Source organism: Canis aureus, chromosome 13 (assembly GCF_053574225.1).
Source record: "Canis aureus isolate CA01 chromosome 13, VMU_Caureus_v.1.0, whole genome shotgun sequence".
Lineage (NCBI taxonomy): Eukaryota > Metazoa > Chordata > Mammalia > Carnivora > Canidae > Canis > Canis aureus.
In genome coordinates, this window is record NC_135623.1 from 43792089 (window position 1) to 43811370 (window position 19282).

General features: G+C 43.0%; 1 protein-coding gene and 1 long non-coding RNA gene across 29 annotated transcripts in view; one reads left to right on the plus strand and one right to left on the minus strand.

Annotated features, from left to right (window-relative positions):
* LOC144282376 (uncharacterized) overlaps positions 1–19282 on the plus strand; it is a 233119-nt gene that overhangs the window by 102240 nt on the left and 111597 nt on the right. For 18 of the 28 annotated variants that reach the window (XM_077845935.1, XM_077845933.1, XM_077845932.1 and 15 more), the window contains 2 exons: positions 1836–1992; positions 2091–3136. In XM_077845935.1, the coding sequence (XP_077702061.1) occupies positions 1836–1992; positions 2091–2416 (483 nt within the window). In that variant the 3' untranslated portion in view covers positions 2417–3136. Of the gene's footprint in view, positions 1–1245; positions 1497–1835; positions 1993–2090; positions 3137–19282 lie in introns of those variants that run through there. The other 10 variants (XR_013350826.1, XR_013350824.1, XR_013350819.1 and 7 more) reach the window with 2 other exon arrangements.
* The window catches only part of LOC144282380 (uncharacterized), a 39741-nt gene continuing 24564 nt past the window's right edge, over positions 4106–19282 (minus strand). The window contains exon 2 of the long non-coding RNA XR_013350831.1: positions 4106–5543. This is a non-coding gene — a long non-coding RNA (uncharacterized LOC144282380). The remainder of the gene's footprint in view (positions 5544–19282) is intronic.

Here is a 19282-nt window from a genome sequence, read left to right on the forward strand (position 1 = left end):
TCCAATTTGTTTCTCAGTGAAGGGGCCTGGTTATTTATTCCAGGTAAACTGGGCTGCTTCTGTTGCCACAGCATCGAGTAGTCACCGAGACTGAGGCTGGCGTCCTGATGGGCCTCCTTTGTTCCCAGGCTTATCGGAAGACAGGAAATGGATGCAAAGCTTCGGCAGGGCAGTGGACTCTCAACAGCCCCGTCACCACCGTTAACTGCAAATATACCTCTTGCTAGAGTGGGTGCCCCGAAAAATCGGGGCTGCATCTCGCTTGTAATAAGTACCTCCCTTTAAAAATTTCAGACGGAGCTGCATAGGAGAGGCAGCGTGGCTTTAGATGCAAAGATGATTTCAAGGCACCTCCCTCTCTCTCTCTCTCTCTCTCTCTCTCTTTCATATGCATGTGATCCCAGCACAGAGTTCTTCCATGACAGCCTTTATGTCTACACAGGTCCCCCTCGATTCCCCACTATCATCCTTCCTGGAAATAAACTCAAAATGACCTAAACAAGGAGAAATTGTTCCAAAACTGTCTGCCACACACAGTTCATCTCCAGCACATTGCTTTCCGTTACTGCTGAAGGAAGGGAGCCGAAGACATCGGCTTTACATCCGTGGATTTAGTGGTGGGCACCTGCCTGTGCTTCCTGACAGCCTGGCCATCCCCGCTCGCTGTCCGGGCTGCGGCAGTGTTTATTCTCCCCTAATTGGAACCCCACTGATGCCCCGTGGGAAGGCCTCCTGTTGGCTAGGTGACACATCCATATAGATGTAGGCCATAGCCACCGTGGGCCACGGTAGTGCTGTCCTCAGGAATATCAACATCGGGGTCAAAATTAAAGCAACATCGAGGCTAATGGAGTTTCTGGACTGCCTCTTGATATTATTAGGAGCTCCCCCATTTTTCTCAGTGTTTATTTTTGGAGTTAAAGCAAAGTCAGCAGAAATTCTCATCGGAGAGGCTTTATCGCAGCGTTTTCCTCTCCTGTTTAATTCTTCAGCGCACTGCTTCCAGAAGCAAGGGATGACTGATAAAATTACCGACTAGCACACGTAATGAGCAAGCAAACGAGAAACACACGAGGTTAGGGCACTCTGTGGAAATGTTACCCTCTCATTATGTCTTCTTCCTTTTTAAGTGAATGGGTATAAGGAGATCAGCTTTATGCTGATGCCTGGGAAGCTTAATTTTGTTTAAAATTACATTAATTAAAATGAAATGAACAAGTAAATCCCCTTTATCTTAACTTTCAGTGTCGGAACAGGACTCGTCACCTTGGACGTCGGAGGGCCCCTTCGTTGTCTCTGTTTGTGGTTACAGCGTTTGCCTATTCCTTGTGCTATTTTTATTTTTGTCATTGGAGTCCATGAAGACTTAATCATCAGCCCTCTCTAATTTTCCGGAAAGAAAAATAAAAAAGGAAATATGTTGATTTATTGAACTGGCTGCAGAAAGAGAAGAAGAGGAAGAAGAAGGAGAAGCAGAAGAAGATCAATCTGCCATTGTGGGTTAATAGTAGGGAACAAAACACATTCATAATTAGAAGAGAAAAGGACTTTCCTCGTCCATTCCAATTTATAATAAAAAGCCCCTCGCCGAAGTGTCTTAGAAAATAATGCATTCAGACCGAGTCGAATTACCGCCTAGCAGATTCTATTTATCTGTAGCTTAAAAAGCAGCTGCGTTTTTGTAAAAAGCAATGAATGTGGCAGTCCTACTTAAAGGTGGAAGAAAAAGAACACCCCTTGTTTTGTAATAAGGGGATTTTCAATTTAAAAGAGCGAGCGAGCCCGTTGTGTGGAGAGCGGTTATTACATTCGCTGTATTCTATCTCGCCCACCAGGAGGCTAATACCGGGCGGCCGGGAAGGAGGCCGCGCTCGAGGGTTATCTCGCCGCCTCAGATGCCGGGAAGCCCAAGGAGCCAGGCGCTTCTGGACGACGTTCAGCAAGGCCGCGGGGATTCCTGCGCGGAGAGGAGCCTGCCTGTTCTTTTCCAAGGTAAACAGCCCATTTCCTCCGTCGGCTGCATGGTTCGGTCTGGGAATAGGTTTCCGTGAAGATCCCTAAAAAGTTTGCCTCCGAAAACACCGTTTTAGGTGCTGGACACCCCCGCCTGGCCGGGCCGGGGCCCAAGGAGGTGCAGGCTCACTTCTCATCACGGGAAACGAACTGCCCACGGGGCCAGCGGAAGATGCGCGAGTGGAGCCCGCGCCTGGCTGCGGGTCGGGCTGCGGGTCGGGCTGCGGGTCGGGCTGCGGGTCGGGCTCCACGCCGGGACGTCTGCAGCCCACGGAGGCTTCGCTTAGGAGAATCACGCTCCCTCGCAGGAGCCCGCGGCCCGGAGCGCAGGGGCTCGCCGAAGGGCGCTCGCAGCAGCCGCCGGCAGGTGCACAGGTTCCCGGTTGTTACTTCCCGAGACTAACCCTACGTTCGCAAATAGGCAGAAGGCGATTCGGGCGGTCGCTCTGTGTGTCTGTGTGTCCCGCTGTGAGTGCACGTCCACTCCCGTGTCTGTGTACGTCTGTGCCCCCGTTCCTGTCTTCAATCCCTCGTGCACGTCCCTCCCCCCGGTCGGTTGGTCCGTCGGTCGGTCGGGGAGGTTTGGCCAGCCAGCGCCTGCTCAGATGTGGTCCCAGGCCCCAGGCTCTCATTTGATTTTTGGCCCGGGACAAAAAGAACGTGTCACATCGTGATGAATGGTCAATCTGAATTTTCAATTCATCTGAAAGGAGGAGGGGGAGGAGGATATGAGCCTGCTGATGAGACGAACCTTTTCCCTTTGGGAAGAGCAGGATTCAAATTAAACATCACTTTCAGTGTGAAATGAGTCTGGAGGCTTCTTGTCTCCCCCCCCCCCCCCTTTAACTCCTTGGTGGCCGCTCCTTCGGAGAGGACCCTTCGTGGCCAGGTCCATCCCCAGTAGGCCGCAGCTCCTCTTCTTTTGTTTTATTTTCTCTCAAGACTGGGTCCAAGAAACTAAGAAACACACACACACACACACACACACACACACACACAGTGGATGTCTTACTATTTTAAAAGTGTCCTTATTCACAAGATATGATTTTCCCCAAGATGTGTTATTCCCTTGCGTCCCAAACTAATGTTTCCAACAAGTACAAATAAACCAACAAACCAAGAAGTCAATATGTAAATAATGTCCTTCTTTTAAGCATAATTTTGCCAGGAAGGAGGAGGAAGAGGGAAAGCAAGGGATCCTTTACAAAGACCCTTTGAATGCCGTGTGCTGTAGGCCAGGCTCTGCTAGCCCGGCGAGCCCCAGAGGAAGGACAGCAACCAGAAACCTCGAGTCCCAGGATCGTCCTATCGACCTGCAGCAGGTTTGGCTTCAAGTCAAGCCTCTGCGGGGACACCTGGAAACTACCCTTCAGTACATGCTGGTCCGAGGCCTCAGGCCCAAGCTTGTAGAAAGAACCCGCTGACCATGGCAGTGCTAGATGGCTTGCCCACCTGTGCACGGTCCGGATGTCGCAGTCTGGCATCTTCCATCCATGCTCTTCCTGCACTTTGGTGGCTTGTAGGGAAAGGGAAAGACTAGAAAAGGCTAAGAGACAGGCTTGTTCGTCCTGTATCTTTTCAAAAGGAAGATGTCGGGGCTTTTTCATCCCTCTTCCTACAGGAAAAGAGGTGTGGCAGGGGAGGGGAGGCAGCTGGAGTGGGCTGTGGCAGGGGAGGGGAGGCAGCTGGGTGGGTGAGGCAGGGGAGGGGAGGCAGCTGGGGGCAGAGGTAGAGGTGGAGTGGGGGAGGTGGAAGGTGGAGGCACATGAGCAGCTGTGTTTATTTTAATACATATCATTTAACCCTCACCTAAAAACAAATTGGAGAGGTTTGGGAGTGCATTAATCTGGACCCAATTAGCATGTCTTTCTCCTTCAAAAGTGCAACCTGAGATTAATGAATATAAAGTAGAGTTTCAGATGCAGTGCTTACATCATTTGCATGTTTCATGCATGATAATTGAATTTATGTATGCACTTCCTTTCATTTAACTATTTCCAGTCTCCTCCCTGTGATTCACATACACCAAGATTTCATTACAGTAACCTCCAGGTGGAAATAGCTTGCCTAGACTTTACCCCTCACGAGAAACTCGGGTTCTTGTTTCTTTTATTTGACTTTGAATAATACAATATTAAAAAAAAAAGAAAAGAAAAAGCAAAGGGCAGTGCTTATTAGTCTGGGACATTGTTTTAGGAGTTGGTAAATAGGCATTCCAGGCTTAGTTTGGAAAGGCCAGCGAATCCATCGGAACTTAGGGCATTGAGTTATTAGTGGTCACAGGGAACTAGTTTCAGTGTGGTCACTTAAAAGTGCATCAACAACTCCAAGAGTAGTGTCACTTTAATGCAGCATAAAGAATGTTCTGGGGCCCTGGGCCTGAGTTATTTAGATCACTGAGAGCTGTAGTACACCGGATTGTTTCTGGCATAGATATTGGCTTCTACAGATGTGGGGGGGGGGGGGGGGGTGTCAGCCTCCATGGAGGTCTGCAGATGAGCTTTTAGCACTCATGGTCTCTTAGCAAGCTGTAGGGTTTCTCTCTCTCTCTCTCTCTCTTTCTCTCTCTCTCTTCTTTTTTGTTATTTAGGTGTAGAAGGCTTAATGCTGACTTAGGCTAAGCAGGTGCTAAGGTCTCCCCTCTGTCCACCTGCTCCAGAATGAAAGGTCTGAATGCTGGCAGTGGGCCGGTAAGAAAGCTTCCCGAGGAAGAAAGTGAAGCAAGAGGTTTGAATGAAATCCCCTGGTTTCGGTTCGTATCAGTGATTTGTCTGTCTTCCGTCTTTCCTCCTGTGTTTCCAAGTCCAATGTCAAAGTGATGAGCTTTTCTCCAGGAATTCTTCCCAGTGTCCTTTGTTTTCAGTGAATTCAATGGTTGAGTGTTGCTGAGTGTCTCTGGTCTTGTTTCCTGGTCTTTGTAGCTAAGAATGTCGTTGAAGGATAACACCTTGTTAATTTGTGATGTCACAATTTAAGTGTGCTTCCTGTCACTTATGTGTAGTTTAAAATGTTCCTTAATGTAGCATGAAATGATTGGTTAGCTTTGAAATGGTTGTGAAGTCATGTGAAGAAAATAAGTTTTGCATCCGACCAAGATAAATTCACTCTAGTGCTTTATGGCTTTTTATTCCTATGTGATAGTAATAAAGTCTCATGTAGGGATGGAAGCCATGAAATACATTGTGAAAAATCATCAACTAAGAAGGGGCCATCAGGATAGAAAACGTTAGCCTGTGCAGCTGTGAATGTGATGGAGCACTGACTTAGCGTCTAGCTCTGCTACATGCTTGGTGTTTGAGTCTCTTTATCCTTGGGTTTATGACAGCTAAGGAATCTAGGTTATGAGAGTTGATTCATCTTCGTGATCATCGATTGACATGCACATTCGGGGTCGCATGTTTCTGTTTATCATACATTTTTCTCCGTCTTCGATGAACCAGTGCACCCTAGGAGAACTGTTGATAGCCTGCCAGCCTGGTAGGTAGTGGTCGGTCCTCCTATGGCTTCTTTCTCCTGTGGTGTTCTCTATTCTGAAACAAAGAAGAAATAGTCAAATCAGACGTGCCCTCTTGGAAATGTGGTCCAGATTGCTCTACTCCCAAGCTCCAAAAAAGGTATACGTTTCATGGGCTAGATCGACACCGCCTCAGATGCAGCAGTCCACTAAGGCCTGTCCGGTGTCCAGGTGTAGCGTGGTAGAGAAGCACCTGCTGTCAGAGGAAAGGAGGAGGGCTATGGGGTGGCGTTGGGTTCTCCTCTCTCAGCCCCTTCAACTTTGAGCCCTGGGGCAAGTTATGTAACCTCTGTGAACCTCTTGTAGTACGCCTCGCAGGGCCGCTGTAAGGATTAACTGAAGTCACGCACACAGGACCTAGTAGCACATTACTGAACGTGTTGCAAAAAAGGCCCATGAGATATAAGTTGTTCTGTTTTCCCCCCTTTCTTTCCTCTCCCTTTCCCCTCTCTCCCTATCTCACATCCTCTCCTCCCTTTAGACATTGGTCTAAAAATATTATCTCTGAGAGAGAAAACAGTTCTTATAGAATGTCGAGTTGCAGCTCCTTTCCATATGTGGCTTAAATGTCTTGGTTGGATTCATAGTTTCCTTTCTTTCTTTTCTTTCTTTCTTTCTTTCTTTCTTTCTTTCTTTCTTTCTTCTTTCTTTCTCTCTTTCTCTCTTTCTCTCTTTCTTTCTTCTTTCTTTTTTTTTTAAATGAACCGTTTTAATGTGCATGACTGACTTATTTCACTGTTCTTTTTTTTCTGTATATATATTTTTCCTCGAACTGTTTTCATTCTGACTGTTGACCCTTTTTACTGGTGTTCTGTATTTTTTTCAATGAGAATTCTAATAAAGATTATTTTTGTTATCTTTTGCCTCTCTGTTTCCTCCACACAATGGGATTTTAGCTTGTGCTCTGAAAATGTCTGGGCTGCCCCAGTAAGATAAATGCTGCCTTTTCTGCAGAAACTGCCCACTGGCAAGGCTGAGCCATAGCCTCCCTACATTTGCATATCAATGCACTTGGGGAGATTTGTCAGTTCAGTTGTAACTTTGGTGCTGGTTTAACTTCTAAACACAGAGGAGTTATCATTTGACTTTATCACTAAGGTCTATAGAATACTTGTGAATGAAGAAAAGCACCACACAAGTACACAAATGCTGAAACTTTAAAAAAAATTACACAATGGTATAAGTGTACTGCTGTAAAAAATAAAAGATAGTGAAAGTCAGTGACCCCATATCTGTATCCAGAGTTATTTTATTATAATTAAATTTATTTATCTACTTATTTATGAAGATTTGTTTAGAGAGAGAGATTGTGTGTGCGTTGGCGGGAGGGGGAGAGGGAGAGAATCTCAAGCAGGCTCCCTGCTGACCTTGCAGCCCTACATGGGGCTCAGGCTCATGACCCATGAGATCATGACCTGAGCTGAAACCAAGAGTTGGCTGCTTGACTGACTGAGCCACCCAGGCGCCCCTATTTATTTATTTATTTTTAGAAAAGGAGGAGTGGCAGTGGGAGAGGGAGAGAGAGGATTTTAAGCAGGCTCCATGCCCAGGGCAGACCCCTCCATGGAGCTTGATCTCATGACCCCAAGATCATGATCTAAGCCAAAATCAGGAGTCTCATGCTTAACTGACTGAACCACCCACACGCCCCGAATTTATTCTTTAAACCTCATGCTTACCTCTACCTATCCAGAACCCCGTCATGTCCCTGATGCTTAGAGACATTAGGTAACTCTTCAGATGTTTGTGAATAAATGAATGAGAAAGAAAGGAAGGAGGAAGATGGAAGCAAATACAGAAGTAGAAGGCCATATCACCTTAAGAAGTTTATTGTACAGTTAGGGAAATAGAGAATAGCTGACACACATACACAGTTAAAGGTGAACTGCAAGAAGGAGAGCTTAATTCTGTAGGGGGGGGTCAACATTACTAGTCATTCAAGATGGCATGTAGTGAACGGTGTATCCAGAATTACGATAGGGATCCAGAGCAGGAAAAGTTCCCTAGAATCAGGGTAAGATCCATGTGAGGGTTGAAAACAGCCAGATTTTCATGGGCAAGAGTCAAGGATTTAAATATCAATTCATCAAGGAATTTATGAGAAGCTCAAATGAGTGGTTCTTGGAAAATTTTTCTGGCCTATAAAGTATTCTACCCCGGAGAACATATTTACTTTTAAATATCTTCACAAGGACTGTTAAAAGCAGATCATAGATTTTAATGGACACACTTGCTTAGATGAATTAATCACTGCTGAGTCTCAGTGGGCTGCAATTAGTATCACCCATGGGGGCATGATGAGTCCAAGTTGCCAGCATGCCCATGATTTCCAGGATGGACATGTGTTCGCTCAGTTTCTCCCCTCCTTTATTCTTGTATTGAAACTCTAGTACTTGCTGGAATTATGAGGCCTCTTGTGCATTAGTGGCTGCCTTTGAGAAGGGCTCAGCATCCCCCAACAGCTCTGGATAGTGAGCCTGCCACTGGTCTCTTCAGGGTTATTGGTTGGCAGCAAATCTCTTCGTATGCCTGGGTAAAGTGCATATAGGTATGTTGGCCAGTGTAACAGAATGCTGCAGTAAAAAGGGATCTCACTCCTCAAGTGAATGAGTCCATCTCCGTCTTGTCAGTGGTCACGGCGCAAGTGGAAGATGCGAGCTTTCACCACCAACATCACCTTACTCGACAGAGGATAGCATGCACGGAATCTGGGATTGGGCAGGTTGAGAAAAGTCAGATTGTCTTACACATTCAAATCCCAAAATGTTACAATTATTGGAATTGTGAGCCTCCCAGAGAAGATGAAATAAAGAGTTCAGAATCCTTCTCTCATTTTTCGGATGGTCCCAGGTACTCTGAAGCCATGGTTCAAATAGCAGAGCCTGATCTTTTTGTCACAATTTGGGTCTCACCAAGGAGACGATGTGTCCTCTGAAGTGTCTTTGCCCGAGTGGGAATGGTTTCAGTCTGGCCCACACACTCACTTGCCTACCGTTAGCACCACAGTCACTCCCATGGGTTACACACCATTAAGGCATGACTTGGGGGGAGATCCAACCAACAGCTCTGGATCACAGTGGGGTCTACATGGACCAGAGCCCTGAATCTCAGTGAGCACCACATAACATGACCCTCTTGGTCATGAGCTTCAGATAGTCATGACCATCTCCAAACCCATTCTTGCAATCAGATTTCCCAAGGGTAGCTATGCCAGAAAGAGCTGCCCCAGACCCTGTTCTTCTAGATTAGACTCTCTTTGGATCTGAAACATTGATAGTCCAAGGGTGGAGTGGAATGGGATTTAAGGAAATCTCTCATGATTTTACCGAATGGCTCTTCTCCTCACAACCTGCTGTCTGCTTTATGAAGACACCAAGACATATGATGATCTGGGGATGCAGGCCACTGATGCCAGGCCCCTCTTACCTTTATTTCCACCTTCAGTCCTTATCAAGAATATAACATAAATTGGTTGGCTTAAGATAATAATATCAACCATGTTTCATTCTTTCATTCCATCGGGTTTGTTTTTTTTTTCCTCTTTTATGTGTTTAATTAGGCACTAAGAATAAATGCTTTCTAGCCAAGAGATTTATAAATATTCTGGGAGTATGTTTTAGTAGAGAATATGTAAGCAACATACTGGTCACCTAAAATTAGATTACAAAAGAAAGGCTCAAAATATATTGATGACTTAATTCCTTGCTTAATTAAGTTCAAAGTCTTGGCTATCACCCACAAGGCCCATATGGCCTATACTCACCCCCACTTTCTAGTCTCATCTCCTGTCCCTCATTCATCCAGTCCAGCCCCACTGACTTTGAGGTATTTCATGAATGTACCGAGTTGCTTCTACTTCACAGTCTTTAGAATTGCTGTTCTCTCTACCCAGAACACTCTTTTTGGATATTACATATCTCACTTCTCACCACCTCGGGTCTCTGCCCCAGAGTCTCCTTATCAGTGAGACCTGCCATGACCATCCTATATAAAATAAGTCCCCTCCTCCTGCAGACACCCACCACCTTACCCTTATTCATCTTTCTCGACAGATGACACTTTTCATCATCTGATGTACTACATATTTACCTGCTTTTAAAATATTGATTGATTATTTTTTCACACTAGAAAATCAGCTACAGGAGGCCAGGACCACTTTACCCACAGAGCCTAGAATTGTACATAGCAGGCACTCAAATATTTGTTGAGTGAAGTAACACTTAATCTGGCACTTCCTGGCATCTCTGTGTTAAGATAGTGGCATCATATATCACAACAAGAAAGAATCACTGATATTTCTCACTATTTGAATTAACCATGCTTTAAGCATTATATTCTTTTTTTTTTTTTTTTTAAGCATTATATTCTTGTAAGACATATGGCTTTGTTTTTCCAGTTTTCCCCTGTTAGAGTACTGTGACGTGCATTTTCACCTATCACTTTTATGCCAATTCTTACTTAGGATAAATTTCTTAATTGTGGAATGACTGTAGTTTATGGGCATTTTTATAGTTCCTCGTATATATTCCCAAATTGCTTTCCAGGCATGATGTACCAGTCCACATTCCTATTAGAAAGGAGATGTCAGAAACTTACAGCTTGAGACTTCTTAAAATTGGTATTAATGCTGTTTCACCAAGTTAACTATATCCCCTTGCTCTTTTGGTGTCTTTTGCCTATTCTTTCCCGGAGTATCAAACTGTGCTATTTCCTTTTTCAACTTTAATTTCTATGATCAGATGAATTATTTTAGAAATGGAAGTCAGAAGTCATATTCTTTAATTCCCCTATTCTACATATGAGGAAATGAAGTTCCAAGATCATTCTGCTGGTTGCAAGCAAGGCTAGCAAGTCTAGGACTGAGGGACTCAGCACTGCACTCAAGTCAACACCTGAAAATATTTAAAAACCATGAGTCAGCTAGTAGGAATCAGAGTACACCATGCTCTTACCTATGAGAGCCTACCTGTTCCTTATTAAAATGAATGTCAGAATGTCCACAAGAGTATCTCTTGATGTTGAGAGATTAGCTCTATTTGTAGTGCGTAGGATGTAACTTTTAAGTTGAACTACCTGTTCCACTTGCTGTGTTAACTTGTTCTGGAATCTTTTATTTGTCTTAGTCTCTCTTGCACAATCTGGCTCCTTCTCATTTATCTTCTTTCTGAATTTCATAAAGTTACAATCCAACCAAGAAACTAGTAGCATTCATTGCACTTCTTTAAATATAAGTAAAAATAATTAGATTGCTGGTCTTTTTACCAAAGAAAAAGATCGTGTGCTTCTCTGAAGCTAGCACAAAATTGTCATTTGGAGATTTTGTGGGAATGACTATTCAAATCAGCATATACATTTGTAAAAATCTATACACCTTTGAAGACATCTGTCTTCATGGATAAACACACATGGTCTCCCATTTCTCAGTAGAGAAATGTACACTAATGAAAAACTTTGGAATCCTATATTGTCTTTCCTTTGAAATCCTCAAAACTGGCCCCACATATTTTTTTTTCCATGTATATGCTTTCATAAGATTTCAGATAAGGTGTTCACACCTCATTCATAAGTTGAATTGTTACGAGAATGCCAGAGCTAAAGATCAAACTGGTTAACATCCATGGTAAACAAGAACAATGAACAGAGCTCTATTTCCCAACACATCTTGAGGGGTGAATCAGTTGATAGCTTAAATAGGACACTGAGACCTGATAAAAAGCATTAGTATACAAATATATGTCTTACCCTGGGTGCCTACATTAAATTCAGGAAGTCTGAAATTCCAAATGGCTTATGGAGAATACACTGTTATTTACCGATAGGCTTTAATGGCTCTAAAGAAAATGTAAGAGCCCAGGTGAAGTAAATAACTCAATTGACGGGAGACCTCCCAAGGGAACTAGCATGACTGAGTTGAACAGTTGTTCACCATAGTTGAATGGGGCAGATGTGTACATATGGGTGAATCCATTTGTTTCAGGGGAACAGATTTGTTAAAGGGCAGGAAGTAGTGAGGCTCACCTGAAAAAAACCAGGCTGTGCAAACAATATACATGATTTTGCAACTTTTTTTACTTTGAATATGTATTTTCTAGTTGTGGCCCCTTCTTACGAGATTGTAGAAAATAATTTCAGTAAATATTTTTTCTCAGTTTTATCAAATCCAAATCTTTAAAGCCAGGTGTACCCTCAACATCTGTCAGCAGGTCTACCCTCTCAAGTCTAGAAATAGCCTTCTCTTAAGACACCGATGGCCTCTTCCCTCCTCACTTCATTTCTATACTCTGTCCTTCTCCGAGGTGCCTAGGAACTAAGAAAACAGTAATCCACCAAAAACCTGTCTTCCAACCATGTCTTCAATGTACATCATCTTGATTAATCCTCTCAACAATCTCACCAGGAAGAGTTTATCCTCATTTCTATTTTTCATGTTTGGAAACTGAGAGACTGAAAATTGTGATTCACCAGGCTGCTTCTCACAGGATTCTCGTTATCCCCCCAGTGTCAGTCCTCAGACCTGGGGCATGACTCCTACTAGGTGTGCTAGTTATTAACATACTGTCTCTTAGCTCCAAACCCTCCTTCTGTGTTTTGTATATAGTGATACAACATGATTCTTTTACTCCTACTTCTTAGAGGTTTGAGATCGCAATGAGTGTCCAATACCACCACCACACCACCTCTACACACACACACACACACACACACACACTCACCCATTTCCTTATTTCCTCTAATGGCTAATTTGCCCAGGAAAGAGAGGCCTTGGGTGCCCCAATCACAGCTCCCATAGCTGATTTTTTTCTGTCTGCTGTTGGCCAACATTTTCCCGTAATTCTAGCTTAAAGATCAGAATGATGCTAAAAAAAGCAGGGATGGCCCTATAGGGGCAGAATGTCCTCTGAGTACCTGAGTGGTAATCTTCCTGCCTCCCACAAGGGAAACAAAGCATCAAGGATCACTCGGCCCCCTTGGGGACATTTTCTAGACCTTCCCCACTTTCTTGTGCAAATAGTGCGATTGTGGGAGGGTCTATATCCTAATTCTACTAGAGCAGGTGACAGCAAGAAGAAAGAAGTAGGTATTTCAAAGTGACCCAGCCATCCTTTTGCAACCCCTGCAAGCTTTTGATAATAGAATACAGAGCATGCTGTCCAATAACAGTTGGAGAACATGAGAGTAGAATTACAGTCAGAGTTCCCATCGCTGCCCCTGGCTAGATGCGTGACCATGAGACATTCATTTCCTCTCTTGAAGCTGAAATTCCTCATCTGAAATCTGGGTATAATTTCCATCCTTCTCATTTCAAGTTGTTTTGAAGCTCAGCTCCAGCTATGCATGAGCAGAAATGCCTTGGTGAACTACGTACTTTGGAAACGTAGCATCTCGAGGGTTGTTAAGTTGGAAATTAACACAAAATGGCAAAAACATAATTTCACTTGAAACTTAATGTGGAGATTTTAAGTTCATTCACTGGTTCACGTGCCAAGCCCTGTGCCAGGGGCTGGGGATAGTGCCAAGAACAATACAGGCACAGTTCTCAGTGGAGCCTAATGGCAGGGGGGATGACCCAGACTGAACAAGTGATCAGTAGGATGAGTGCTATGAGAATGCCTGCCCAGGGTTGGATGGATACATGGATGTGTCCTTGGGGGAATCAGAGAAGGCCTCCTAGAGAGAGAGGCCACAACTTCCTAAATATCATAAAACTAGAGTACACAAATACTGATACTCTCCCATTATGATTTCCACATCTTAACTAAAGATTCAAGGTCATTCCTTTTACTCTCACACAGACACACACATAAAATTAAAAGGAATTCTTAGGCTAAAGATAACTTTACAAAAAAAATTTCCCATTCTGACCCTCTTTGGCCAGCTGTACAGGGTTCAGTGTCTCCCTGAACCACAATTGGGAGGTGCACCTCCATTTCTCCTGATACATACAACTGGGAACCATCTCTCCACTTCTCCGAGGGGATAAAAGTACATTTTCCTATCACCACATAAACATATCAGGGTCTTCCCTCTGAGGGTTAAAACCAAATAAACTTAAATTTAAATCAATTTAAAAACAAATGAACTTGATGAAAGGGGAACCCTCTTACACTGTTGGTGGGAATGCAAGCTGGTGCAGCCACTCTGGAAAATAGTGTGGAGGTTCCTCAAGAAGTTAAAAATAGGGCTACCCTATGACCCAGCAATGTACTACTAGATATCTATCCCAAAGATACAAATATAGGGGCACTTGCACCCCAATGTTCATAGCAGCAATATCCACAATAGCCAAACTGTAAGAGCCCGTATGTCCACTGACAGATGAATGGATAAAGAAGTTGTGGTATATATACATTGGAATATTCCTCAGCCATCAGAAAGGACGGATACTTACCATTTACAGTGATGTGGTTGGAACTGGAGGGTATTATGCTCAGCAAATTAAGTCAGTTAGAGAAAGATAATTATCATATGGTTCCACTCCTCTGTGGAATATAAGAAACAGCACAGAGGATCATAGAGGAAGGGAGGGAAAACTGAATGGGAGTCATCAGAAAGGAAGACAAACCATGAGAGACTCCTAACTCTAGGAAGCAAACTGAGGGTCTCTGGAGGGGAGGGGATAAGAGCAAGGGGTAATTAATTGGGTGATGGGCATTAAGGAGGGCACATGATGTGATGAGCACTGGGTCTTTTATGCAACCGATGAATTATGAACTCTATTTCTGAAACTAATGGTGCACTATATGTTGGCTAATTGAATTTAAATTAAAAAATTTAAATAAATAAAATTGTGCCTGAAACATAGGAAAGATACAAGTGGAGGCTGATGTTACAATGACCACAATCGCCATTTTCTTTGCCTCCCCTCCTGCTTGCTTCCAGTTTACTTCAGTTTGCTTAAACCTCATGACTCATAGCCATAAACAGCTCTTAAGTTCACCAGTAGCTTCTATGTAGCTGGATCTGAAGAACTATTTCATTTCTCATTTTACTGACCTCTCCATGGCCAGCTACCTTGTTGATCAGTACCTTTTAAAAATGTATATTCTCTTCTGTTGACCTTATGAGACAACATTTTCCTATTTTTCTTCATATGTCTTTGGCCATGGTTCATTTCCTTTGCTGGCTTTTCCATCTCTGCCCACACACTTAATATAAAGTTATTCAGGATTTAGACCTGGCTCTTTTTCTCCTCTCCCCTTAAGTAAGTCTTTTTAAGTCCATGGCTTCAATAACTTCTTCCCAGATGACATATATTCATATACGTCACTACCTCCTAGACACCTCCACTAGGATGTTACAAAGGTATGTCACTTGCATTATGTTCAAAACATATCCGTTATCTCCTGCCCTGAACCTGGGACTCCTCTAATTTCCTATGTCAGCAAATAATATCCATTGCATAAAGTAGAAATCCAGGAATAATCTTTGATTCAGTTCTCATTCCGTTTTTAAACGATTTCAAGTTGTATGTCACATGTATCTGTTGAATACGTCCACTTGCCTTTGTCCCCATGGCCACGACTCAAGGTCAATGTCCTCTCTGTTCTGTAGTCTCTTTGGCCTCCAGCCTCAGTGCAGCCAGACATAGTTCTTCATATTCAAGTCTCACATGTCAACTTGCTCTCTTGCTTAAAATCCTTTAAGGGTTTTCCACTTGCTGTTAGAATAAATAACAGTCATTACCATGCCTTCCAAGGTACTGTGGGGTCTGGACCCTGTCTACCACTCCCACCTCATATCCCCAGTTGATCTATGCACTCTGTTCACTGTTTACATCAGTTCCTCAGTCTTTCAAACATGATAGTTCTTTTGCGCCTCTTTACACTGATGGCTGTCTCCGTCTGGAAGCTTCTCCAAGCTTGCCACTCCACCTTCTTGTTTCCAGGGAAGGACTTCTATTCAACCTCCAGATTCTTCTCCTCCCCTATGCCACCTTCCCAACTTCCCAGTCTAGATCAGTTTCATCTGTTATACATTCCCACCCGTGTTTCTTTTTCTCAGGAGATTTGACTCAGTTTGTAATTATTTACTAGGTAATTAATTAATGCTCTTATTCCCAAAGATAATTTAGGCTCCATAATAGAAAGGCCTGTTTTTGGCCTCGCCCCTGTTTTTCCCCAGCACTTACATAGGAGGGCCTATATATGGACGGAACTAACATTTGTTGAATACTTGAATGAATGTTTTCCCGCCCTAGCTTAAATTATCAGAATATTTCATGCTTCTTTTCAAAACTCCCAAATCTTCTCCAGATTGTGATCTTACCACATTCCAAGAAAGACTTGAAGATTATAATTGAATTTTTGGCTAAAACATAGCAACAGTTCCTTTTTTAATAGATGTGGCTTTCCTATAAACGTGAGATTCATTTAAGCAGAAGTTGAAAGAATTTGTGTAAACATCCTCAAATCAAGTATACAAGATTCAAATAGGATCGCAGCTGCAATTAATTTGAAACCTAAATTGCATTTTTACATCAACAAAGTTACAGAAAAAAGAGTCATTAAGTAATTGCTATTGTGACATAGATTCATGCTATAGTCGAAATACTTTGCACAGTTGTAATCTCAAACTACCTTGAGGTTTGCCACATTCTTTAATTTTCTGATTGATTAAATGGATTATTTGACATTTTGGCAGATTGTAGAAATTGCTGAATAACAAAGACTCCTTTCATTCCTCATTATTTGCTCTCTCTGAGCTTAATGCAAATTCTTTAGAAACAATGGTGTGATATTTCCTTTTCTATAATTTTATTTCAGTGTTGTAGTTTTACTGATAACAGTAGCAATTCCTATTCAAAAATTGCACATCATTAACTTAGCATTCTCTGTAATTAAAATGTAATGCATAATGAGATATGAACTTCATATCACATTCAGACTTTTTTATTCTTGCCATTGTACAGATAAAAAAAAAAACAACGAACCGACTGATGATGGAAAATTTCTTCAGTTTTGGCTGCCAATGCATCCTTTGGGAAGCTAGGTATTTCCAGGTGGCCGGTTAAATGATGGTTTGGATAGTGTTTACATTGACTAGACTGGCCAGAGAAGGGCTTTTTTGTTCCAAGTTCATTTTTTCTAGTCTATTCAGTTAGTACTGGTTATATAAATATTGCATTATTTTCCCTCATTCACTGGGACACCCACAGGCCTTCCTTTACAACCTACATCCAACTTTTGACTTGTGTAAGGTTCCCTGGGTAGACTCTCTAATTAGATTATCGTGCCTTCTCCAGGAGGGAGCGTATTTGTTATGGGGCTGATGGCCCAGATAGGCTACCCCAAACAAGCATTCACTGAGTTCCTACTAAGTGATAGGAGCTGTGCTAGTCTTAGAAATAGATACTGAAGAGATGCTGACTTGTCTTTAGCACAAGATACTCAGACTCAAGTGGGGAAAGCAATTACGACATATAAATAACTGCTATATTGGAGGATTTAACCATCCCTTACCCAGACTTGGCAAGCAGGGAAGCCTTGTCAAGGAAGTAACATCTCAGCTAAGATTTGAAGGATAAGTAGGAGGAAGCCTTGTGCAGGGGAAATGTACAGCATTCAGAATGAAGCAGCAACATATGTTCAGTGTGGAAACATCATCCACCTTGACAAGATTCAAGATCGACAATCAATTCCAATCCAGTACATCCCAAGCGCAGGCTATAGAAGAGGTGGCTTCAAAAGAGGTGATTCCTGTAGACGTGACGGGTGTGTCAAATATGGAACTCTATGTTATCTTTGTATGCAGTCAAGAGCCACTGAAGATTCAGAGACAGGGAAGGCTATGATCAGCTTTGATTCTCAAGAAGATCTCCCTGGTGCTTGAGTGGGAAGAAAAGATAAGATGGAGGCAGGGGAACCCATTAAGAGGCTGAAGCAGGAGACAGTGTTTATCAGGACCTGAAGTATGTGATAGCAATGGAGGAGACAAGGAGGGACAGATGAGAAAGCCACTTAGAAAGAGTATTAGGCAGGAGTTTTCAACCATTGAATACAGGTGGGGAAGGAGGAACAGGGTTGAGGACAATGCTTAGGCTTTCCTGGGCTCCTGCGTGGATGGCATTACATTCCATGAGATTACACATGCTTCCTGATGGTAGGGCTAATTAAAAATAGCTGGACACACGCCTGGATTCTGGGAACTTTAAGCAGAAGTGATCCATAGCATTCCTTAGCTGGAAACCTTCCTCTCTGTGCGAGAGGTTTGAGACTGTGGCCTTTTCCACCACAGGGAGTCTTCTGTTAGGTGGCCTTTTATGTTCTCGTGCTACCCTCCTCCATGGGTTTCTTTCTTTTATACCACATAGCAGACTGTGCTGCAGTTGTCTCTTTACTTAACCCTTTCCCCTGCTAGACTGTGAGTACCTTTTGAGCAGGGACTGTGTCTTAGGAATCATTACTCAGACATCCGTGAACTCCACAGTGTGCTCAGCATTCATAGTGTGTACTATGTGTCAGGCACCAATTCACTGCAGACTCAGGACCTTCCATAGTGCCTGGGACATAGGAGATCCTTAATGAATGCTTGAGGAATTGAATTCAGCCCAACATTTGATTCAGTTGGCTACTCTTCAAAGATTTTTGCTCCAATGTGAGCAAATCTCAGAGTGTAAATTCTGCACAGTTTGGTTGAGACTAGCCTTTCTACTCGTGGAGTCTGAGGACCAATAGCATTAGCATTACCTGGGAGCTTGTTAGAAATACAGAATCTCAGTGCCACCCCCTACTACCCCCTCCCACCACAACACACACATTTACTGAATCATAATCTCTGTTGTAACAAGGGCCCCAGGAAAACTGGGAGCATGGTAAGGTTTGAGAAACCTGCCTCTGGAGAGTCAGTGTGCATTGCTTTAGCCCACAGATGAGTAGTGTGCAGTGTGCAAGCCCAGCATCCCCTGATTATGCCTCCTACATTCAGTCTAAACTCATCTTTCTTCTCCACTCTGCCCCCACCAAACTTCAGTCACAAAGGGGCAAGTTTTCCCCCTCTCTTGTTTTATCAATCTGTTACCCATCTGGTCTGGCTGCACTGTGGCAATACCCTATATAACAAGTCGTAGTGCCTACCGTTTTTCCAGAATAATAGTGAATAACCATGGGTGCTTTGCAATTAAGTTCAGTATGTATTTAAATCCTGAGTCTGTCACTGACTATTGGACCCATTTTCTCATCAGTAAAATGAGGGTGACAGTAGTATCTACATCATAGGATCATGGTGAGGAATACATGAGGTATTGAGTACCGGCTCAGTAATTGACACACAGAACTTGTTACATGGAGCTGCAATGATTCCTCTCATGGAAATCCTTTCAACTTTTCAGTAGCTATTTAATGACACTTATTGAAGATCTTTGATGTGTAAAGCCTTGGAGCATGGAGGTTGCAAAGATCTACACCATAAGTCCAGTGAAGGAGATAAAATAACAAATAAATTACTGTACTGAAAGGGAGCATCTACTGAGTGCCCCACGTATGATTGGTTGCTCTAGGTCAGTGGTCCCTAATGTGGTTTTTATAAAATATTGATGCCAGGACCTCCCCCTAGAAACTTTGATTTAATTGACCTATTTGGCACCTGGTAATTTTTAAGTACACCCTGGATGGTTCTATGTGCAGCAGGTTTCAGACCACAGACAGGAAATCCAATGAGAAGAAATCACTTCTAGATGAGATCCTTGAAGAAATCTTATAGAAGGGGTTAGTTATCTGGAGGGCATGGTATGGTATTTTTTTAAAAAGATTTTATTTA